Below are 23,162 nucleotides of genomic sequence, written 5' to 3' on the forward strand. Positions count from 1 at the left end.
ATGACATCTGTAAACCCGCCGCCCCATGAACACATACCTAACTCCAAATATGAGATGGAACAAGCATATATACTAATACTAATTACCAGTTTTCATCCCAGTCATCCTTCTCCTTGGGCTTGGATTTCGTCGGAGCCTCCGCCTGCTCTACACCAGACGGGGCAGTCGTCTCGTTAGACAAAGAAGAAGCCGCAGGCGTAGGACCCTTTCGCATAGCAGCCGTACCAATAACGCCAGACCGTGACCCACTGCGCTGATGACCCGACATCTCCTGCTGCTGCTGTTGTTGCGCACCGATAGAAGAAAAGTCATCCCAGAAATCACGACGCTCAGGATCAACATTCGAACGAGCAGCGGAGCCAGGGCCCGAGCCAACACCGTTACCGTTACCACTCCCACGACCATGACCCCCATCATCGCCCTCGACAAAACGATTGAATTGATCCGCCGCACTGCGCGCACTGGTTTGGAAGTTCTGGCCCCAGTTGGTTGCCTGCACGCGAGCTTGAGCCGCAAAGTCCGACTCGGCGAGTTGCTTCGCCGTAGGTTGTAGGTATGAATCGTTAACCTGTTTAGCGCCCTTTCCAACCGTCGACGCGAACCATCCAAATCCCTTGCTAATACTGCCCATGGGATCTTTCTGGAAGTCATCCAACGCCGGCCCTCCACCTCCACCACCACCACCGCCAAATGCACCCCAACCCCCGAGTCCTCCAAATGGTGAAGACCGACGGTCCCCAGCCGCGGCCGGAGGCACGCCGCCGCCGAACCCGGTGAATTTCCCACCCTGTGAGGGGGGAAGTGCGTCCGAACGAGTAGCATTATCACCGCCCAATTTCGCGAAATAAGCCTCATTCTGCTCCTTCTTCGACGCACCCGCACCAGCGCTTCCGCGCAGACTATCCGAGCGAATGGACGTGGCAGGCGAGCCCGTCCTCCCGCCCGCGCCAGCGCCGGCAGCACTCATCGGTGTACTAGACCGCGAGGCATTGTTGGGGATATTCTTCTTCTCCTGGCCGAGGACGTACTCGCGGCCGTCGACCTTGCAAGAAAGGCGCTCCTTCCACTCCTCGCCTGCGTCGCCTTCGTAGCGCTCTTTGATGGTGGAGTCTTCGAATGTGCGGCCCTCGGAGGTGGTGACTGGATGGGCGTTGTAGAAGGATTTCCACGGCTCGTTGCCGCCTAGCTCCATGCGCTGGATCTCAGCGTGTTTGAAGGCGTCCATGGTGATTGAGCGGACGAAGGAGATATGGACACCGAGCCCGCGGTGTGTGCCTGCGCAGTTGAGGCAGATGAAGGTTCCGAATTTGGGGGAGGCCTGTTTTGCGTAAGTGTTAATGATATGAGACTAGTCTGGCGTTTTTGTCTGCTTTGTATGGTTGTTGGGGTTGGAGGGGTGTTGCGGCCAATTTGGGTTGGTTTCGATTGGGGGTAGGAGGAAGAGGGGTGTAGTTGTAACTGCTAGCTGGATTCGAGGCTGGCTTCTCACTTACCCATTGGGGTGAAGGCGCTCCACAATCGCAGCACCTGTCATTTCCGTTGGTCTTGGAGATTTGGAGGAGCTGTTGGGATGATTGAGTGGTCAGTCACGCTGTTCTGTTCTGCGGTGTGCTTCCTGGGCGCCAATGGAGGGGAAAGGGGGAATTCATGAGCGCACCTTTGTCCTCGTCTCCGGGTCAACTTCCCACATGCGAGACATTGCAGTAAATTATATAGAATGTGTGAAGATGGGAGGGGAGAGAAGAGGCGGACACGCAGATTGGCGGTCCAAAGGGTTTACTAGGAGGCGGAGCGGACCTGGGGCTCGGGGCCGCACGTTGATTTCGGAGTCTTATGTCGAATTTGGTGCCTTACCCCCGTTTAGTGATTGCTCCACCCTAATCTTATAGGAAAAGGGGTTCGATGAGATAGGAATAATATAGATAGGATGGTAGAGAGTGTGTGTGGTTTCACCTCAGTCGGATGGGGGGAGTTGGTATGTTTTGGCCAGTGATCGACAGTCGCCCCAGCCCAGCGTCATCGCCAAATTCAAGTTAGCCCCCGGTTTCGGTCAACAGTCTACGTGGATATCTCAACACAAATACAATAATAATATATCCATGGATACTAATAGTAGCAATGGTAGTTCTAGTGTATACGGGGAATCAGGCCAGATCGTCATCAGTTAGTTAAATGGGTGCTAAGATACATTACAGAAGGCAAAGGTCGTTAAGGATGGAGGCGTCAAGCAACAAAAGAAAAAAAGAAAAAAAAAAAGAAACAGCTCTCCAGCATGGACGTATTCTCCATGACATCCATAAAAAGAAACACAAGTCATCACACCCTCTCATCACCACAGATCGCTCTCAAACCACTTGTCGAGCAAAAGGGAATACTCGCAGATGACTTGAAAATCACTGTGGTCATATCCATATCTCAGGATCTAACGCTCCATCTCAAAAACAAGCCAATTAGCAAGCCAGTATCTGTGGGTATTTGGGACCTTGGGCCTGCATTTAGGCAGTGGTCTCAGCGGGGGCAGGGGCAGGGGTAGAGTCAGCTGGGGCAGCTGGGGCAGCCGGGGTGACGTTCTCCTGAGTGGAAGGGTTGGTCTCCTCGAACTGGTCGGCAGCAGCATCGACATCGTCCTCCTTGCCGGGGCTGTCGATGGCAACCTTGACAGCAATGGTACGGCCGTCGATCTCCTTGCCGTTCATCTCGCTGACAGCCTTGGCCTGGAGCTCCTCGGTGGACAGGTTGACGAAACCGAAGCCGCGGGTCTTACGGCGCTCATTGCGCTGCTGGAGCTTCTTAATCATGAAGCGGGGGATGGGACGAAGGGCGACCTTGGCAGACACGGGGGAGTATTCAACGAAGATCTCCTTGAGCTTGTCTTCGGTCAGATCATAGGGGAGGTTGGCGACCATGACCTTGGTCTTGGAGGGAATGCCGTCCTCGGGGGGGGCCACGCTGCTTCTGGGGACGAGCAGCACGGGGGGGTCTTGGCCTGCTTAGCACCCTCGGCGGAAGGAGCCTCGTTCTCGTTGGTAGTCTCGGTCGCAGGGGCCTGGCCAGCAACGTTGGCGTCAGTAGCCTCTTGTCCTTCCTGAGCCTGTGAAATCGAAAGAAAGGTTCGTTAGTATCGTCGTTGCCGATGATTGCAGGGATGGAACATGAGAGGGAAAGGGGTCAAAACATACACCACGTCCACGACCAACACGGCCACCACGGCCACGAGCGCGACCACGGCCGCGGCCACGGCCACCAGAGCGCTTGCGACCCTCGTTACCGCTGGCACCCTCGCCGCCACTGGCAGCACCTTCCTTAGCCTCCGCGGGCTCGGGCTTGCGAGCGAGCTGCACAGAGACCTTGCGAGAGAGGATCTCCTTGCCGGAGAGTCCCTCGATGGCAGTGGTCGCCTCGGTAGCAGTGGCGAGGTCAACGAATGCGTATCCAACGGGGCGGTTGGTGCGGGGGTTCACTGGGATCGAGGTGCTCTCGCTGGAGGCTATGAGTCAGCAACTGTAGCTGTCAGGTGGAAGGGGAGTAGGGAGCCATCTTCAGCTTGGCCACGAGAGCTCCACTGAAGATAAGCCATCAGAACTCACATGGTGTAACCCTTGAAGAAGTCCTTGAGCTCCTCCTCGGTGGTCGCATAAGCGAGGTTCCCGATGTATAGACGACGGCCCTCATCGGCGCTGGCGGCCGCGGCGTCGGTAGACTGCGTGGCAGCAGCGGCGCCGTTGGTGTTGGGGGTGTCGTTAATGGTGACAGCGGCCACATTGTCAGCGAGATTGTCGACAGCAGACATCTTGAAGGCGGGACACAAAGATGGATGGAAAAAGCTCGATGTGTCAAACAAACAGAAGGTGTTTGTTTGGGATTGGGCCTGAGGGGTGGGGTGGGGAGGCGAATAAACTTGACGAGGAGAGGATTTGGAAGGAGCAGGGTAGCTTGGTGCCCTAGATACCGGAATGGGGGGGGGGGAAGGGGGGGAGGAGAAGAGAAAGAAGAGATGATGATTCAGAAGAGTAGGTTGATTAAGGAAGGAGAGAAGGTGGTGAGGGAGTGTCATTCACCCTAGAAGAGAGGGCGGTGTGGCACTAACCCGATGGGTTGTTGTTGGCCAGGCTTGGCTTAGCTGTCACCCCTAAACTCACCCCTAAACACACCCCCAAACTCGGGGGTACTTTTAGCCCGAGCTGGCCTAACTTAAGGGTAGCTATCACCAACAAACTTGCCACAGCAACACTTGATGTCATTCTGGAGACTCCAGCCCAATTCGGTGAGGTGCCATCGTCTTCGATCTCTTCCTCTACACCGACTCCATTCCACCTGAGTCTACTCCGCACACTCGGGTTTTTTTATTTTACTTCATTTCAATTTAATTTCACTTCCACCCCGATTCCACCCTTGCCAATGAGACTTGCCAATCTAACCAATCTATGATTTTGCCCCCCACCATCCCACCCCTGCATCCCTCAGACACACCCGGTTCTGGCCACAGTCTTCTCTCCGGCTGTGTTGATCTTCCACCTCAGCTGGATCCACTCTGTCTCTCCCTTCTCCACGTCGTTCAGGCTGAAAAGTTTCGCCCATGGTTCGCCCTGCACGGACGAAATGGCCATGTCATGTCACCGCTATGGTAATGTCGTGCAGTGCCGTGCAGTACAGAGATTATAATCGCAATGGCTCAACACTACATACATGCATGCATCTAGTCCGATCCGACATGCATTAGACATGTACCCTATCCCAGCCACGCTTCGGATAAACTTCAAAAAAATAAATTTAAACGCCTGACATAGGACTCACCTAGTAGGTGACACCAAATCATTCGCACGACGTGTCAACCCTATCATAGTGACTATTCACCTATGGTGAACGAGAGGTGTCCCGGGTCGATGCCTGTTGTAGTATTATCCGGCCAGAATCCCAAGGCAATCTTTCAGCTAAACAACTTGAAGAAAGCTTATCCTGCCGACATCTAAAGTCGGAGTATAACTAGTACGGGTCTCTCCTTATATGTGAAATCCGCCCCGTTGGACAACTGGTTGGTCTACATGGTACAAGTAACTAACTCGCGCCGCACAGTAGTACTAGTAAAAGTCAATTATTGGCTATTCATTATCTACTCCGAATCTTGATCTTATGAAAATTTGCATTCAGATTCTCCGTCACATAGCAGACAGCAGACAACCCATCCATACTCTCCGCTCTCTCATGGCTCCGCCGACTCATATTCGATCACCCCGGACTATTCGAAGTGATCATCATCCCCTCGCACTGCTGGGCGATGATATCCCGGAATCCATTTGTGAGTAGGGATCCAGGTCCCATCAGCACTCTTGCGACACTCAGTCCGAGCGACTGGGCCCTTCTCCTGCTCAGACGTTGCCCTCTGGGTTTTTGTTGGACTGGTATCCAGGATAGTACTTTCACCACTCGAATCACCAGGAGCAGGATCCTGATCTTGAAGTTGAATCCGATCATGATTCTGATTTGGACTGTTCGATGGCGGGAAAATTCCCAAAGCAGCGGGTGCTGAGCGAGAAGAGCCATCCACCGAAGGAGTTCGCGAGCCATATCTTCTCTTCTTGCAACCGGGGCTCCCATTTGCATAAGCACGAAGAATAGCGCCAAGCTGCTTCTTAGGGCTCTCCTCGAAGCCATCGAGACCAATCTTGTAAGGACCAACGCCCGATATTTCTGAATTCTCACGCGGACTCAACGGGCCAGGAGAATCATCGGCGATGAAAATAGGTGAGCTCTGCGAGCCGCCTGCCCCCAAAAGTCCAGATGGCGAGGGGATGTAAGGCGCACGCCAGTTTGCGATGAGCATTTGGGCGTATTCGGAGACAGAGAGGCCTTCGTGCCAAGTCTGGGTTCTGCGGAGAGGGTCCATGACTACGGCGTGGAGGGCGTGCAGGACGTCTCTCCCTTCGCAGTTGTGTCGCTTGGCGAATTGGGTGACTGGGAAGTCCCGTGCGATCATTGTGGCCATGTCGTCGAAGAAATTGTCGGTGAATGGACACCAGAGTAGTTCTTCTGGTGATTTACGCTTTGGGGCGAGGTCGTCGAAGTTCGCTTTGTTGAGCTCTTCGTTGTACTCATTGTCGTATCCATGGGACTTCAGCTTTTGTGCTTGCTTGTCGCAGGAGTTGTTGTCATTCTCAGCGTTGTAGCCATCGTCGCTTGAACAGGAGAGTGATCGCTTTCGACTTCCCTCTAGTATGGCGAAGTCTGACGGGGTTGACTCTCTACTCACTGTGTTCGACATCGAGGTTAGTTGGGGGGGGGGGGGGGGTTGTAAAAGGAGAGGAGGGAGATGCTGACTCTTGTTTTGGAAGGTGTAGGAGTCCATCTAGGATATGCTTCAACTTGACTGAAAACCTTGGAACTCTGGTCTAGATTGTAAGAAAGATGAAAGAAGTGAAGTTGAAGGTAGAAACGGGTAGCCTGAAGTGCCACTGCCAGTGCCAGATATTCAGAGAGTAGCAGGGACTACTTTGACGGTGACTGCGAGTATCCTTTGCCAACGGAAGCAAACGAATTGTTTTGCAGCAACCTTGGAACTGGTGCCTACCTAGGCAGGTTCAGGTCTTCACTGGCAGATAAAAACAACCTAATTGAAGCCATTCTGACAAATAGCTTATAGGTAGAAATAGATGTCCAGGGTTGTATACTGGGTGGTAATGGTATACCAGCTGAAATTAGGTTGTCTTGGCTGATACTTGGCTCTGTCAGTCTGGTAGATCCGAAATTGAAATGCTTATAGATCTTGGCTGTTTTGTTAATCTGATTATGGTTTTGTTTCCACCATTATTAGTAGTATTGGTACCAGGTATCTGGGAGCAAGGGTAAGGTTGTAGCCCATTACTATATACCTACTCTACCTAGTAGGTATCCTCTATTTACTGCCCCGTGGGCCCCGATGCTTAGTAGGTACTCCGTACTCCACTGTGGCCTGCCCCAGGGTGGACTCAGCGCTAAATTCCAAGATTCCCTAGAGTACTCCATTCATGACGTCTCCACCGTGTTGTGTATGTACAATGTCTCCCAGTGCTGCCCCCCAGCCACGCAAGACTTGATCGCACGTTGTAATGCATGCGGAACCATGTAGGAAAGAAAAAAAGAAAATCCAACAAGATCGACAGACTAGTTCCGCACAGACTCCGGTTTTCTCCACCGAAATCGTCACATTAAGGCGGGAAAACAAGAAAACGCAAGCTGAGTCATCCGAGAAGGTACCGGTTCAATTCTCCTTCCAGGAACTGTCAACCTTGATTCTCCAATGGCTTAGGGGCTGCTGGGCTGCTTTATCCGTTTCAAGACCTTTTGGGTCTTCCTTTGGAGTTTTAATCTCTCCCTGCATTGTTGTTCCGAAATCTGCCATTCAACCATCCCCGACCATCCCCAACCCCCCTCATGGATGACGATAATCGCGATCGCGATCGCGATGATCGCATCGAGCCTATCCAGGACTATTTCTCTGGGAATGCTCCAGAGGCTCATGCTGTAGATACAGCCCCTGAGAGACCACCGCCGGCGACTGTACGGCCTCGAGCTCCATCTACTCAGTCTCGCCGGCCAAGTATTCGCCTGTCCCGTCTGCCCTCGCTCGCCTCCTTGGATACCGACCTTCTCCCACAACCACAATCGGATATTCAGCCCGGACCTTCTGGAAGCAGACCTATCGAAATTCGGTCTCCTGTTGTCGAAGAGGATGAATCCCCACACACTGGCCGACGACGCAGCAGCTCGGAGCCGCGACCCGGACGATGGTCGTCCCCTCCCCCCGATGTTTTATCGCGAGTGGCGACTCCCATGCGTATGATGCCGTTGGCAGAGGAATCCCGTCACAACTCTGCGACTCCGCTTCCCGGTTCAAGCGAGGCTCAAGATACTGTTTCGGACAATGGTCTTGAATCTTCCGAGCGCCCGCCCGTAACACAACCGGGAAGACTCCGGCGAACCAGTCAAGCGGCTCTCAATCGCTTCTCTCGCAATCGCGCATCAACTGTGACGGGCGTTCCGCCAACTCTCAATAATACCACCAATAACCAGGATGCCCGGACAAACGAATATGGATCTCATGTGGTTGACGTGCTGGACGTGATCGGTAAGTTATCCGAGCTTATCTAGCTGACGCTTTTGACCTTACTGACAATCGTTATTATAGACCCGGAGGTTTCGGCCCTATCCACCCTGACCAATGTCCAGAATTCCCTCTTCGTGCCGAATCTGGGTGGCTTCATCAATCGAATGCCCACTTATACCATCACGCGCCCGCTCGCGGATGAAGAACAAACTAGCTCTACAGACGAAGGGGAGTCGGATGGTGATAAGCTCAAAGAACGACCGGACCTTGCCCAACTCCGTCCATTCACTAGCATGTCTTCCGTGTTGGTGGGCCCTCGATATGCTGTTTTGCCTGAAGGGCACGCATTGGAAAACTGGACGAAAGAGGATTTCATGGAGCTCAACGATCATGTTCGGCACATGCTTCACTCTCGCCGTTCAAAGTTCAAGAGAGCGATGAAGGGATTCGGGCAATATGTCCGGAAACGTAAGTCTTCCATTTCCCTCCATGCTAAGACATCAAACTAACCTACGTCGCCTTTTAGCCCTTGGGTTTTTTATCACTCTGTACGCCACCTTGATCACCTTGTTCGGTTTGGCCTGGGTACTTTTCTTGATTGGTATGTCTTTTAAATTCTTCTTATCCCTTGTTTAAATTCATGGGAACACGACTGACAGTAATTCCAGGCTGGATTAATGTCGGTGGCAAGCAGCTGCAAGTTGTTAACATCATTGACAACATCCTTGTCGGCTTGTTCGCTATCATGGGGGATGGTCTTGCCCCTTTCCGAGCTGTCGACACTTACCACATGATTTTCATCGCACACTATACACATCTCACCTGGAAAATCCGCGGCAAGCGGCAACTCCCCAACCTGAAGGACAAAAACGACCTTCCGTCACAGCGTGAGAAAGACGTGGATGTGGACTTTGGAGATACTGCCCCAGAAGACGAGCACGAATATTCAGTTCTCGACGCCCGGCAACAACTCCGATTGATGCACCACCAGAACAAATTTGCCAAATCACACACATTCTACAAACCCCATGAAACTTTCACCCACCATGCCTTCCCTCTCCGGATTCTTGTCGCTATCGTTGTCTTGCTTGATTGCCACTCCCTGCTCCAGATGGCCCTTGGTGCCTGCACCTGGAGTATGGAAGACCCGGGCGAGCGACCATTTGCTTTGACTACCGTCATTCTTTGCTGCTCTATCACCTGCAACATCTCAGGTGGTGTGCTGATCATGATTGGTGACCGAAGAACGCGAAAGAAGGAGATTGTGGAAAGGCTTTTCCGGCAGCAATTGACAGAAGAGGCCATGCAAAAGATGGAGCGACGCAAGGCCAAGGAGGAACGCAAGAGTTTACAGATGAACAGGCCGGCGGCATACGAGGGCACCTGAAGAATCTTCTCGCATCGTTCACCTCTTCACGACCGTCCCATGACCTTCACGAATTCTGTCATGAAGATCTCTCTGACGTTGTATACTCGAGCTTCATGTCTTTGTCGACCGTACAGTCCTCCTCCCCGACCTCCACTCGTCATCTCTTAGTCAGAAAGTTACATAAATTTCCCCGGCGTTACCGAGAGCTTATCACTGCTCGGTATCTAGCTTTTGTTACCACTACATATTGCTTTTTAATAGCTCGTCTTGTACTATGATTCCCCCACCTTTAATCTAGACCGTGCGTCACTTGATTGAGATTTTTTTTGCTTTGATCAGTTTCACTATGTGAAGTCTTTGGAATGTTATTTAGACATGTTTGGACTTTGATTTTGATAATAAAAGAGATAAACAATCTAACCAAATCATTCATTGAAACACAAATCCAACTCCGCAAGGTATCCCCCTGGCTATAAATTGTCTACCTCGCCAAAATCAAATATACAAATGCAAAGGCTGAAAAAACAACTTTGAAACCAAAGCAAACCTAAGCTTCAACTTGAACCCTAGCAAGTCAAAATAACACCTTCTCCAACCCACCTATCCCCACCACTCTTAACAACCTCCTCAAAAATCCACTCCCCAATCAAAGCCCTATCAACCAAATACCCAACACCAGCAGCCGGATTCTCATCCGTCCCCACGCGCAACTTATCATACCCAGAATCCCCCCCCAACCGCCACAATCCGATGATCCCCCTTCAAAAAACTCGGCCGAACAATAACCAACCCACCAACAAGCAACGACTCCTTCCTCCCCCGCTCCTCATTCAACAACGCCTCCATCCGCGACTTATCAGCATGCGGCTCCGGCAAAAGCGTCGAATACATCGGCCGAAAAAGTACCGGAACATCCTTCATCCCATTTTTCGACCCAATCCCGGTCCCGGAGATGATCGCCAGCCGCGGCGCGGCAGAGGCATACGCCGAGAAGGAAGGGAAATACTCCGTCGCAATGCGGCGCAGGGCTTCGAGGAGTGTGCGCGTACTTTCTTCCGTTATGTGCGGGTTGTTTAGTGAGATGTGGGGTAGTGTTGGGATTCGCATGGTCATTTTTTCGCATGGATTCGCCTTGGTCCAGGTCATTACTGGTGCGCCGCCGATTCCGGATACGATGGTTGAAACGAGCTGGCATGAATCGCCGTGTGTGGAGGTGGAGGTTATGAGGGTCTTCATGACGTCTTCGACGTTTGTTGCGTCGCCTTGTTGGATGCGGAGGGTTTTGGTCAGGATTTCTTGCGTTAGGCCGGGTTGTTCGAGGAGTTGGGTTGTCAGTTTTGAGGGCGTGCGGGCTAGTGCTACGGCTTTTTGGCCGTTGCGGAGGGTCAGGGCTAAACAGGCGTTTGCGCAGCCGCCGGTTGCGCCGAAGAATGCGATTGTTGATTCGGACATTATGGGTCGTGGTTCAAGCTGTGTGGTGGTGAACTTGAAGTATGGGTTATAGATCGAGCTGGGAGATATAGATAGTCCCGAGTATTAGATGTGGATGAACTGGTAGATGACGATGTAGATGACAAAAAAAAATCCAAGCCGGGATTACACCACTCTTATATTATCTACTTCTCTGGGACACAGCCTCATCGAAAATGCATTACTGCCCATGATTTTACGGATTGTTTGTTCGTTTACACATCTGGTTACTGACTGCAGCGCATATTGCACCCGTTCGGGACAACTACGGGTAGATCATTTCTGGATTAGGTTTAGTGTCGGTGGAACAACATCCCGCAGCGGACCAACTTGAGCTTCAGGCTGAGTTGTCCAGGTCTGATTTAGGGGCGAAGTAATTAAAGCTTACTAGTACTTGACGTCAAATTAGCTTTGATCCGTAAAGCTCATCCCCGTCTTTGAGACACAGGGCGGCGTGGTTTTCGGCTCCACTGTACTGGTTATTTCAAGTTCAAGTTCGTAGAATGCTACTCGTAGTTGTAGGGCTGGATATATCCATGGATAGCTCCAAGACAATGACCATATACACCATACATTGCATAAGAAAACAATATTCTTGCACCGACAAGCGTGACTTCAAGCGCTGATATATAGTACTACTAGTACTATGTAGTATATGATCCAATTCTAAGCCAGGAATAGAATTTCGTGGAATTGAAAATAACAATCTCATACACCTGATACTACTAGTATTTACTGTGAGAAGTCGAGTCCCAAAACGGCTAGTGTATTACCCTTTTAGGATGATTCTGCGCGGGATGCATGAGGCTGCGTAGCCTTGGCGCGGGCTGATAGATGATCCTGATACTAATCTTAACTTGTTCAAAAATTTCTATTTTGGTGGTCTGAAGTTTTGCTCCCTTTGTATTCAACTTTGCTACTGCCTAGATAGTCTCGGCTACTGGTCTCACATGTCCACATTCACGTCTACTAGCATGTAGACTTGACACGTTAGTTCTTCTGATGTCGGCGAGAAAAATGAAAATAGCATCGACTAAAAAGGTAGTACACCGGGATCGATATGATCATGTCTATTATTGGAAAAAAATCTGTTCTTACAATAGTATATATCGGTATTCGCGTTGAATGAACAGTCGTTTGAGTTGTTGACTTTTCAGCCTTAATTAATCTAGTACCTGAGACTCGGACGTTATCTTGTCGGCATATGCTAGATATTTCCTACTAATATCTAATAACAACGATTTGATTGAAATTTTGAGCTCCTAGGCAGACTTGCAAATCTAGTTGAATATAATACTCAGACTTGAAGGGCTGCGGAGGACTCCCAGCCATCACGATCCTATCAAGGGGCTCACACCCCTTAGTATTGTCAACTCCGTTCTCCCAGCGGGTCCCATCTCTCATTGTGATTGCAAACATCGCTATTCCTCAATGACTCGAATACCAAGAAGACTCGACTGTATGCGTGTGCCTTGAAATCAGATATCCAAATATCAAATCCCCATCAAGGTCTCAGCAAGGTGCGTTCAAGGTATGGGCCTGCGCAGACCTCGACTCACTAAAGCCCGACAATACATTCCTCTCCTATGCACAGTGGATACACCACTCAGGAACGGCCCTGTCGATCCTCACGGTCGCCCATCGTAACCCTGAGCATTCGGCTTTTCACGAGTCAACCGGCAGGGAGATCGACAGGGCCCTGTTACCGTCGAAGCCCTACATTCGATCGGGCACCCGATCCGAATCCTGCTCGACCCACTGTTGAGCAGGTGGCTGTCTCCGCTACAAAGAACAAGTTTCGAGTTGATAGTGAGTGTCTATTCATATTGATGAGGTTTTGAATATTGAGAATAGGCTCATCTTGCGTAAAATATGTACTTGATGCATGAAAGACATGCATCTGCGGCTTGCCGTAAGCCGCAGAAAAATTCCCGAACGCCACGAACGCCATTTAACTCCATTTCTCTTTCAGATCGAAAAGAAAGCTCTATAGAGTGTGATATCTTCATATGGCGGCGTACTAAACTTGATTTTGCCGCATTCTTGGTTGGAGAGGCTATCACATACTAGGAAAGGATGATAGATTCTAGAATTGCCACGGCGAAGATGCATTGAACTACAACGATAAAATTAAAGATTCCTATTAATCGGTGAGCTATTGATTTTCTTTGAGAGATGTGACTGTTGATGGGCGACGACATTCAAGATGCAAAGAGGCCTGTAAGGTAACTCTCATGGATACCACTGGGTGAAGGAATGTAGGGCGTAGGAGGTTCTTCCTGGCAAAGGGGCGCTCTGATTGACCAGAAAATTCCGGAAGTAGAGAACCTACCAATCGAGGAACACTCTGCCCGAGATGATCAAGGCCACACGAAAGGATTCGCCCTTGCGTGAGGCATTCCAGGTCGAAATATTCGAGGGTTGTTTTTGGAGGAGCATGGACTCAACATGAGCCCTAAACAGACAAATCTCTTAGATAAAAGGCGCCTGAACAATGGTCCTCAGTGTTCTTTATCCAAGCATCTTCTATTCTCTGCTCATTACATCTCTACCTCTTTCCCAAAAACCAAAAAACCCTATCTCTTTTATTAAAGACCTTAATCTTTAATCTTTACCACCTTCAAAATGCAGTTCTCCATCGCCGCTATTGCCGTCGCTTTCGCCTCTCTGGCCACTGCCATGCCCACTGAGTCTGGCATCCAGCACCAGGAGGGTGGCCACGTCCGCTTCCCCGTCCCCAGCGGCATGACTGTCAAGCAGGCCCAGTCCAAGTGTGGTGACCAGGCTCAGCTCTCTTGCTGTAACAAGGCTACCTACGCCGGTGACACCACTGATGTTAACTCTGGCCTCGGTGGCGGTCTTCTGTCCAACCTGATCGGTACTGGCTCCGGTGCCGATGGTGTCGGTATCTTCGACCAGTGCTCCAAGCTGGACGCTCAGAGTATGTCCCACATGTTCACAATACTATTGACCCGCATACTAATAATGCCACAGTTCCCATCCTCATCGCTATCTCCGCTCAGGATATCCTCGACCAGCGCTGCAAGCAGAACATTGCCTGCTGTGCCAACTCTCCCTCCACTGCCGTGAGTTACCTCCATACGATCTTCTCGACCTCATATACTAACACCATGCTTAGTCCAACGACCTGGTTGGCGCCGGTCTTCCTTGTGTTGCTCTCGGTTCCATCCTCTAAGCGCATCGCTTCTAGGTTTATTGGGTTTCGGTTTAGAGGTTTCAGGTGTCCTGTGATATACCTTCAGCATTTCTTTCTTTTGCCTTTCTTGTGAGGTTTAGCTGCTTCTGTGACAAAACACAGTCGTAATCATATCTCCGCATAATACATAATTTCCTTATACCTGCTTCCAAATGTAGAGTTGCATCTTCGTAACGAGACCCTCTTATCCTCTCATCCCCGATGTCTAATAGACACCGATATAGTACCTAGCCACCTGACATCCCATGGGGACTACGAGCAGTCCCGAAACATCTCGTCGTTATCCATCGTAGGTCAAAATCTACACATAAATTCGGCCATGGTCATCATTTGCGGCGACAGACAACTATCGTCAGCAAGATTCCACCTGAACAGGGGTATTCATTGAAATGTAGATCGTCCAATTTGATTATCACTATTGACATTGGATCGGATATGCATGATCCTTTTATTCGCCTCTCCTTTTGTAGCTTCCATGACGGAAAGAAATTCAAGCAGAAATAGCCTGAATACCAGCCTCCAGAGCCCGGATATCCGCACCACGAATGCGCTGCACCTCCTTGCCATCCTTCATGAGAACGAAAGTGGGCATAGCAGTGACATTGAACTCGGAAGCCACACCACGCAGCTTATCGACATCGACCTGCACGAAGCGAACGTTCTGGTACTTCTCACTCAGCTCACCGACCTTGGGAGCAACGGCGCGGCAGGGACCACACCAGGTGGCGTAGAAGTCGACAACGGCAGCGCCCGAGTGGACTAGAGCCTTGAAGATGACATCGCTGTTTCATTCGTGGTCTTGTTAGAGCCCATTCTTCCCGGTTATATTGTCGATTGCGCGAGGGTATGGTATTCCTTACTTGTCGATGTTGGCGACCTTTCCGTGAGACTCCATTGGTGTTGCTGCGGCTCGTCGAGATTGTACGAAGCGGAAAACTGGCGGGGAATCGTCAGTTGAGGGTCTTGGAGTGAGGGGATGTTGCGCATGTAGTGGCGGACACAGGTCGCGATGCTCTTTCGAGGATTAATGCGACACCGTAAGATGTGTGATTGTGCGATAGTACGCGCAGTGCTACCTACCGAGGAAGAGGGCTGCGAGGATCAGCAGAGTCGATAGCTCCATTGTGGGTTGCTGGTGGATTCCGTGGAGGTCGCCGCCGGTCGGAGTGAACCAACAATCGACGGTGTCACGTGCGGACTATAAAACAATCGTGCAGCCCAAGTGTACTACGTAGTTCACCACAACTCACTCTGCATGTATTCTAGTGAGGATGAAACGAAGTCTTAGCCATTTTTAAAGCTAGTATCAGTTGACATTGTTGATTTCACTGGTAGGCCTTAGTGCTAATATGTGTTGTTATGAGATAGGTTTCGTATAGCAAGTTTAGTATTCTCGACTCTGTCTTAGTACAATGATTTTGTGTACAAATTTTTGACTTGCGATTTAGTCTTGTAGCCACAATGGTCATGTAAATTGACTTAGTAACTCCGATTTTGTTTGTTTGGATGCTTCTCCCCTCTTGATTGAATACCCGCTTTTATTGAGACAAGGTAAAATCTGAGTAGGATAGGGAATCAACATGCCGATTCGGACTTACGGGTCATTCCGACTGGTTGATTCAAATAATAGCGAAGAAGAAGTTTCACAGGTGAATCATTCCCTGTCGCAAAGTAGTCCCAAAGTCGGGAATATTGGAGGGTAAAAGTTTCCCCATCGAAGGTGGCCTGGATAATCCTCACATGGTGGGCACCCAGAAAAGAAAAAAAGAGTATCTAATAGAAAGAGGTGTTAGTACTAGTAGTTATGATAATTTCTGACGATGCCAAAAAGAATTCTTCAATGTTGTACTATGCTCACCGGATGAACCCAATAATTGATAAATCCTGTACGCATCACTCTATCGATCATGATACCGATAGCAGTGGAAATCTCAGCACTGCTTATCCCGCGATCTTTCTCAGAATCGTGGACAGATGAGCCCATTGTAGCCATAATATGTGGCTTGGGACACTTGGGGTCGAAGTATCGAAAGAAGTCGTACACCCGCCACTCAATACCGTAGTCTTCATCCAAAGAATCTGGGCAATCTTTAGCTTTTAGATGCTCCCGTTTCTCACAGCTTGAAGAAGTTAGCATCAACAAGTGAAATTGGCCAACATTATGAAACCAAAATAGCACCAAATATACTCACCGCCAATGTGTTAGCTGTTGTAAATTGAAGCTCTTGCGATTCAATTCTTTGGTTAGGTTGCTGGTACGGACCATTTGTTTGGTGCTTAGACATCTAGACATCCACTTGTATTCAAATCCTACTTCATCCTCCTCTTCCTCCCAATGCTTAGTATTTTCGTCGAATGCTACTACACGTCTCTTGGTATTTGTACCGCGACCTCCACCGAGCCCTTTGTCGAATGCTAATTCACGTCTCTTGGGATTCGTATCACGACCGTCAACGAACAATTCGTCGAATTCTAATCCACGTTTCTTGATATGCTTATCTTGATTTTTGTCATATGTGAGCGCCTCATAGCCATGATAGGTCCAAAGCTGGCTACGGGCATGTCTTAGAGCTGATGACATTGCGCATTCCAAGAAGTCCGAGTCGACCCTTTCAATTTCCTCCTTATGGCTTTCGACATCGACATGATACCAGTGGTAGAGCTCTTCAAGGATATTGCCCGTGTGTATTCTATCGGGATACATTTGAGCGGACCTCAAGTAAGACTCTATGCTAGTACCTGACGTCAAGAGTTGAAGATGGGGTAACTTTTCTTTATCCTTAGCGGCGTATGTTTGCAGCAGTCCGTTACAAGATAAAGGGAGAAAAAAGCACGGATCAAACCGTAGAGTCTCATCAGGCGAAAGCTCGACCTGAGTTGCCGTAATGCCCATCTTCTTGATCTCTGTCGCAAGGGGGAACACAAGATCTCCTCTTGGAGATTTGTGAGTAACAAGTAACTTCTTTATATGCTCCAGCTCCTGGATCCGTCGCTTTGTGGAATTTTCTTCGTATATGGTGTCAAGAAAAAGTTCTCCTTCCATGGTTAATAGTTAAGTGTGTCGTCTGGGGAATCTGATTCTATCGCGAGTGAAAAAGATTTCGAAAGGGGAGTGAAGATAATTTTTCAAATTGAAGCCGAGCGAATGGAAAAATTGAAGTTTTCTCAGAGCATTGTGATTTTGAGTTGAGGTAAATCAGTCGCGGTCCTGTTTGGGTAATAATCAGTTGCTATAGTTCTCTTTTGGGAAGATATCCCTTGACGTCCCACGGTCCGAGTCACTTTGGAACCGACAGTACTAGTACTCATACAGCCACTTCAAACTTGTAAATACACCGGCTAAATAACAAGCATCTATGATTTTGGTAAAGTCTCCTTCAAAGGTCCAAAATGTACCTATGACTGGGATTGGTTCGTCTACATTGTGAATAACTAGTTGGTGCCTTAACTCTGCCTCAGGCATTTAAACATTACCCCTCAGGTAAAAGGACACCAAAATCGCCGCTTGCTAGTTTGTCTGCCTTTTGCCTGTTCTTAGCATATAGTGTAAAAAAGCCGAGTAGTTCGGTGGCTGTGTCTCCATGCAGAGTCAAATCGGCTATCTTTCCCGATCGCCTGCATTAGTAGCTATCGGACAGGCCGAGGTCGAAATGGGTCATTCCTAGCGAGAATGACAAGAACCCATCCAATAGCCAGCGCCGCGTGATGAGATTCAGCTCAGCCTGGCAAATTTCTTGATTCGCTTTGAAGGATACGAGAAATCAAATAAAAATAAAAAGAGAAGTCGTTTCCTTTACTGTTATGTAGTAGAGTTCTTTTCTTTTCTTCCCTTTCACCTCCACCATCTAGCATTATCACCAACTTGAACGCACCCACCACCTGCTGGAAATGGGGGAAATTAACCATACCTATATCCCTCCTCCATCTCGCAAGCGGATTATAATCTGCTGCGATGGAAGTGGCCAATCTGCGGTTTCTGGCGAAGAGAGCGTCCCATCCAACGTGACCCGATTATGTCGGGCAATCCACAGTGTCTCAGTCGACAACGACGACAACGGAACTTGGCAACAAGTTGTCTGGTATGACTCTGGAGTCGGCACAAACTCAGATGGTCAAGTCTCAGTCGGCAGAGATCTGGAAGGAAATGTCATCGAGGCTTACCACTTCTGCGCACTGAACTGGAACCCTGGCGACCAGATTCTGTGCTTCGGCTTCTCCCGAGGAGCATACACAGCGCGTGCCATCGCAGGCTTGATTTCAGACCTAGGAATTTGCTCCAAAATTGATATCCAGGACTTTCCCGAAGTGTGGAAACTCTATAAGAAGAGCCACACAGCTGTGACTGGCGAGAGATTCTATGGCAGCGATGCCTATTTCGACTGGCATGATGGAAAGCCCGCTGACCCTCAACCAGAAGAGCGCCAGAATGACCGCATTGTGTGGGAGTCACTGGGTCGTGGTGAATGGGCTCGTCCGGGATCAAGACAGGTCGAAGTAGTAGGGGTTTTCGAGACAGTTGGTGCGCTTGGCTTCCCAGAGGTCTTTGGATACGAGATGCCTCAATGGCTTACGCGAACTGACAAACCGGAATGGCACAATGTTGGACTCTCTCCAAGTAGGTTACCCATAAAGAGATATTCTTTTCGAACATGACTAATTAGAATAATAGATATCAAGAATGCCTTTCAGGCGTTGGCCCTCGATGAGCATCGTGCCGCCTTTACTCCGACGTTATTCTACGTGTCTTCTGTCACAAGAGCCTCGGACGAGGAAGTTCAAAAGCAACAAGAGCTGTGCCAGAATGCAAATAACGCCTGGAAAGATATTGTTTTGACCGATCGCCCTTCTCTCGAGGATGTGAAAGATGTCAGAAAGACCAAGAATGAGGCCGAGCGAAAACTATTGGACATGGCGGACAGCCAGAAAGATCGCTCCAAACTGCTGCAAGTATGGTTTCCAGGTGTCCACATCAACGTTGGAGGTGGCTCGACCTTGACTATGGAAAACAAGGGAAACATGGAGGAGATGTCGAATATCGCTTTTGCCTGGATGCTTGACCAAATCAAAGGATTTGTCTCATTCAATGAGGAAACCCTACGGAAGGATGAGCTATTACGGCAAGTCAGACTCACCAAAATCAACAACGCCCTCAACTGGTACAATGAAAGAATGGAAAAGCGCAAGAAAGAATCGTGGAGCAAGTGGCTTCAACGAGGGAGCCAGTGGATCGCATCTTCTGTCTTGCACCCTCTCATACCAGGAGAGAAGCCCGCATATATGGGTCATCGCATCTATACTTGGGGACTCGGGGATCTACCAGATAATTTTGGAGTTGTCTATATTGCCAATGGGTCTCGCCCGCGTACACCAGGCCGTTACGCACTGGATAAACAGGGCCAGAAGCTGGGCGAGACTTTCGAGCACATTCATCCTGTGGTGGGATACCGGGTTGAAAGAACCGACAAAGGCATCAAGTATCGTCCCATTGGATTGACAGGGGATAAATATGAGCGTCGGAAGAACAATGACGGGTACTACGAATATCGATTCAAATATCCTGGATCATCCGAGTACCAGGTTCTGCCGGAGTGGAAATTGTCGGAGGATGAAGACGCCTATGAGAGATTAGTCGTTAAAGGAAGTGATGCGCTTGTGTACGTAGCTGAGCTCAATCCGGATAACGGAGAAGATATCAAGTCTGCTCATTCCCTTTCGATATAGGTATGAAGTTGTCTGTATCCAGGATTGGGCATAGCTGTTGAGATAACTGTTGTACAGTATCAATTGGACAAGAAATAATAACGGGATTCCCTTCTTTTAAGCATAACGCACCGAAAGAATAATTTGCCGATGTGAATAGTCCCAATATTTGTTCTTCTGTATAATTGCTGGCTAATATGAATGTGATTGACAATATCCTCTCATAAGGGCTTTTCATCTCGTTTCATTTCAAATTCTTTGCTTCAAGGAAAGCTCCCATCTCCAATCTCTCAATACGTTAATGGGAAGAACCAATGACATTGCCATCTTCTTTCCCCCCGAAAAGGAGAGTTGTCTATTTCCTTTTCACATGCTATGGTGAATTGAAACTTTGATTTTTTCAGATCTGCCACATCCACGACCAAGGGTACAAGTTTGGACAATCTGCTATTGTTACATCTCGCGAGTAAACTTCACGGCTCAAGGAGCCACATTTGGAAGTAAGAAAAAAGAGAATCAAGATTGATGCTCATTTCTCGCGAAACCGGCTTAGAAAGCATGTTCGTCTCAAATCACCGGGATCATGTCCCTTGGCACGAGGTTTCGAGAGCCGTTTCATGGAAAGGCAACCCCAGCTCCATCCAATGGCATAATAAAACTCCTGTAGTGGAGGAAGGGACCCGGGGGATTAACATTCAGATTCCAGAAAGAGATAGGCAGCAAGCCTTGACGCAGCCCTGAGATGCTTGGCCTGTTTAATTTTCCGCCATGGTTCAGTGATACAAGGAACTTGAACTGGATACGGTTAGACATGTATCACAATTAGGAACATTTCATGACCTTATCAGTCATTTGAGAATGAAATTCTATTCCCATTGGTTGAATGTAAGGCTAGAATTCCTGATGAGCAAGCTAGATATGTGTGGCGCATCATTGGTATGCAAGAAGGACCGAGCAACTAGGACAAGCCTTATATACCCCAAAACTCGGAAAATTGACACCGGGATATAAGGCAACCAAATCACTCCAGATATTGTTCGCCTTATTACCACCTGCTTTAGTCACTGCCGTGATAATGACACTCGGCAAGTATCATGACGACGAGGAGCCCGAGAAAGTCGATATAACGCCCCCACCATCCGACGATGGCAGCGACACACGAGGAAATGAGTTAGATTCTACCCGGGCTATGCTGCGCTTGTCATTATGGATGGCCTTTGCAGCGTGGATATTTAATTTCGACCACGGATATACTGGGACAGTTTTAATCATGCCGTCCTACAGAAAGGCATTTGGAACTTGCACGCATCTCCTCGATCCTACGACCCGCGAGACCGTTGAGCATTGCTCCATTGCTCCGATTCAGCAATCTTTAATCAGTCTAAATTATTTATTCACCGGTATTGGTGGAGGTCTATCTGGTCTGACAGGAAGATATACCGGCCGACGCGGCAATATCCAGATCGGGTGTCTTCTGGCCATTATTGGAGCGGCAGGGATGCTAGGGACTGGTGCTGGGCAAGCGGGGAGTTTTGCACATTATATGGTATGCAAATGCATTAGTGCTGTTGGTCTTGGTCAGCTCGCTGCATCAAGCCTCACTTACAGTTCGGAATGCATCGTCGCCAGCAAACGTGGGATCGCGTTGGGTCTATACAATGTCGGATTGGCACTGGGAAACGTCGCCTCGTCCGCTGTGTGCGCAGGATCTGCTCAACTAGAGCCACACAATAACTGGCAGTGGAAAACTCCTATTTTGTGTCAGATTCCACTGGGCATTCTCCTTGGTGCTGGGATTCTGATGTTCCCTGAATCGCCGCGGTGGTTGTTGAACCATGGCAGAAATGAAGAAGATGCGCGGCGAGCATTTAGTATCCTCTACCGCATTCCTCCGAGCTCGCCCACCATCACAGCTCAGATAGAAGAGGTCAAGAATCACATCAAAGCCGAACGCATGGTCGCGGCATCGACCTCGTGGTTCCAGATCTATCAGAAAAGTCAGATTCGCCGTACCATGACGTCCGCTTTGATCATGGTTGGAATGTCCATTACTGGCATCCAGTTTGTCCAACCCTATGCGACGACTTTCCTCAAGGGTGTCGGTATCAGCAATCCGTATCTGATAAATGTGATCATTGGCCTCTGCATCTTCGGCGGGGCGTGCCTCGGTCCCTTCGTCGTCGAATATGGTGGGCGGCGATTCGCAATTCTTTGGGGATACAGCGCCATGGCAGCTTGCATGCTTGTCCTATCTGCAGTCAGTACTGCATTCGGTGGAGTTGGCGTTTCAAAGATGGTTATCGTCATTTTAATTTCTCTCTGGTCGTTTGTTTTTGGCGGAACTATTGCCCCAACTGCGGGTCTGGCCTCGGTCGAGATGCACAGTGTATCGCTGCGAACATATGGCCAAGCAAACACAACAGTTTTGTACGGCCTTTTCTCCTTCGGCGCGACTTTTTGGACGCCTTACATGTTGGATCCAGACCATGGAAATATGGGCGCGAATGTCGGCTACTTCTATGCTGCGGTTACCGTGATGATTGCTTGCTTGGTGTTTGTTCTCGTTCCTGAGACTGCGGCCTTGACGTTGGAGCAGATTGATGATGTTTTCAACTCGGGTGTTCGACCGTGGAAGACTTCCATGGGGGAGAATAGGGCTATCGCTAGAGCGAGGATTCAGGCACTAAATGGGGAGTAGTCCCTGTCAAAAGACTGTATCACTCACCTAGGGCATCTGTAATTACCCATCATTGAATTATAAGGATATAATAACACTCAATATTGATCAGGCTCATCTGTAAAAGTCTTACAGATGGGATACTACTAGTAATAATACCTTCATCAACAAGATCAGCAAGATCCAATACATGGATATTGTATCTCTATGTACACTCACTAGCTATCAGCGCTCATTGAACATATCAATACCGAATCAATCGACAAGAAAAAAACAAAAAAAAAAGACGAAAGAAGGTGCTCATAAGACGCCCGGAGTGCTCAGGGGGGTTGCGAAACCGCGAAACGCCAGAGAAAATATTTTCAGACAATGTACAGGTAGAATCAGGCAAAATGAGGCAGAGGCTCGCTTAACAAAAAGGGAAAACACAGTATAATGTTGGCCAGTATCAGCAAAGCAGTTGGTGGTCATGTACAAGAATGGAAGGGTCATGTCTGTCTGCATTCCTGGCAGAGGAATCAGAGGGACCCAAGTATCTGTCGAGAGAGAGGACGCGGGCAACGAGCAATGACTGTCCACAAAGATGTAATGAGAAAGGAAAAATAGTTGTAAAGAGTGAAGACAAGTTTTTTTCAAAGGGTGCTTGTTC

The 23,162-nt window shown here is 49.2% G+C and overlaps 9 protein-coding genes across 9 annotated transcripts; 4 read left to right on the forward strand and 5 right to left on the reverse strand.

Annotated features, from left to right (window-relative positions):
* Positions 1 to 82: 82 nt before the first annotated feature.
* Positions 83 to 1,699, reverse strand: N7533_010139 (GTPase-activating protein GCS1; the record flags this gene model as incomplete). The annotated part of the gene is made up of 3 exons (XM_057106789.1): positions 83 to 1,318; positions 1,494 to 1,562; positions 1,658 to 1,699. 3 exons carry the CDS (start codon positions 1,697 to 1,699, stop codon positions 83 to 85), a joined length of 1,347 nt encoding a protein of 448 aa, XP_056956006.1.
* Positions 1,700 to 2,495: 796 nt separating this feature from the next.
* On the reverse strand, positions 2,496 to 3,790 carry N7533_010140 (RNA-binding protein; the record flags this gene model as incomplete). Its single annotated transcript, XM_057106790.1, has 4 exons — positions 2,496 to 2,955; positions 2,991 to 3,091; positions 3,180 to 3,480; positions 3,588 to 3,790. The coding sequence occupies 4 exons, from the start codon at positions 3,788 to 3,790 to the stop codon at positions 2,496 to 2,498; spliced, it is 1,065 nt and encodes a 354-aa protein (XP_056956007.1).
* Positions 3,791 to 5,236: 1,446 nt separating this feature from the next.
* N7533_010141 (uncharacterized protein) lies at positions 5,237 to 6,259 on the reverse strand (the record flags this gene model as incomplete). Its single annotated transcript, XM_057106791.1, has 1 exon — positions 5,237 to 6,259. One exon carries the CDS (start codon positions 6,257 to 6,259, stop codon positions 5,237 to 5,239), a length of 1,023 nt encoding a protein of 340 aa, XP_056956008.1.
* A 1,148-nt stretch (positions 6,260 to 7,407) lies between these two features.
* Positions 7,408 to 9,467, forward strand: N7533_010142 (DUF2985 domain-containing protein; the record flags this gene model as incomplete). Its single annotated transcript, XM_057106792.1, has 4 exons — positions 7,408 to 8,101; positions 8,162 to 8,548; positions 8,607 to 8,681; positions 8,749 to 9,467. 4 exons carry the CDS (start codon positions 7,408 to 7,410, stop codon positions 9,465 to 9,467), a joined length of 1,875 nt encoding a protein of 624 aa, XP_056956009.1.
* A 548-nt stretch (positions 9,468 to 10,015) lies between these two features.
* On the reverse strand, positions 10,016 to 10,901 carry N7533_010143 (uncharacterized protein; the record flags this gene model as incomplete). The annotated part of the gene is given in 2 exon segments (XM_057106793.1): positions 10,016 to 10,159; positions 10,170 to 10,901. The coding sequence occupies 2 exon segments, from the start codon at positions 10,899 to 10,901 to the stop codon at positions 10,016 to 10,018; spliced, it is 876 nt and encodes a 291-aa protein (XP_056956010.1).
* A 2,643-nt stretch (positions 10,902 to 13,544) lies between these two features.
* Positions 13,545 to 14,115, forward strand: N7533_010144 (hydrophobin family protein; the record flags this gene model as incomplete). The annotated part of the gene is made up of 3 exons (XM_057106794.1): positions 13,545 to 13,860; positions 13,914 to 14,005; positions 14,059 to 14,115. 3 exons carry the CDS (start codon positions 13,545 to 13,547, stop codon positions 14,113 to 14,115), a joined length of 465 nt encoding a protein of 154 aa, XP_056956011.1.
* A 511-nt stretch (positions 14,116 to 14,626) lies between these two features.
* Positions 14,627 to 17,179, reverse strand: N7533_010145 (thioredoxin family protein; the record flags this gene model as incomplete). Its single annotated transcript, XM_057106795.1, has 5 exons — positions 14,627 to 14,918; positions 14,997 to 15,150; positions 15,217 to 15,334; positions 15,995 to 16,256; positions 16,329 to 17,179. The coding sequence occupies 5 exons, from the start codon at positions 17,177 to 17,179 to the stop codon at positions 14,627 to 14,629; spliced, it is 1,677 nt and encodes a 558-aa protein (XP_056956012.1).
* An 845-nt stretch (positions 17,180 to 18,024) lies between these two features.
* On the forward strand, positions 18,025 to 19,857 carry N7533_010146 (T6SS phospholipase effector Tle1-like catalytic domain-containing protein; the record flags this gene model as incomplete). The annotated part of the gene is made up of 2 exons (XM_057106796.1): positions 18,025 to 18,751; positions 18,806 to 19,857. 2 exons carry the CDS (start codon positions 18,025 to 18,027, stop codon positions 19,855 to 19,857), a joined length of 1,779 nt encoding a protein of 592 aa, XP_056956013.1.
* Positions 19,858 to 20,911: 1,054 nt separating this feature from the next.
* N7533_010147 (uncharacterized protein) lies at positions 20,912 to 22,534 on the forward strand (the record flags this gene model as incomplete). Its single annotated transcript, XM_057106797.1, has 1 exon — positions 20,912 to 22,534. The coding sequence occupies one exon, from the start codon at positions 20,912 to 20,914 to the stop codon at positions 22,532 to 22,534; it is 1,623 nt and encodes a 540-aa protein (XP_056956014.1).
* Positions 22,535 to 23,162: the final 628 nt, after the last annotated feature.

The sequence above is a fragment of the Penicillium manginii genome, assembly GCF_028828005.1.
Source record: "Penicillium manginii strain IBT 31320 chromosome Unknown utg000007l:1.0-2284322.0:1.0-2285126.0, whole genome shotgun sequence".
Classification (NCBI taxonomy): Eukaryota; Fungi; Ascomycota; class Eurotiomycetes; order Eurotiales; family Aspergillaceae; genus Penicillium; species Penicillium manginii.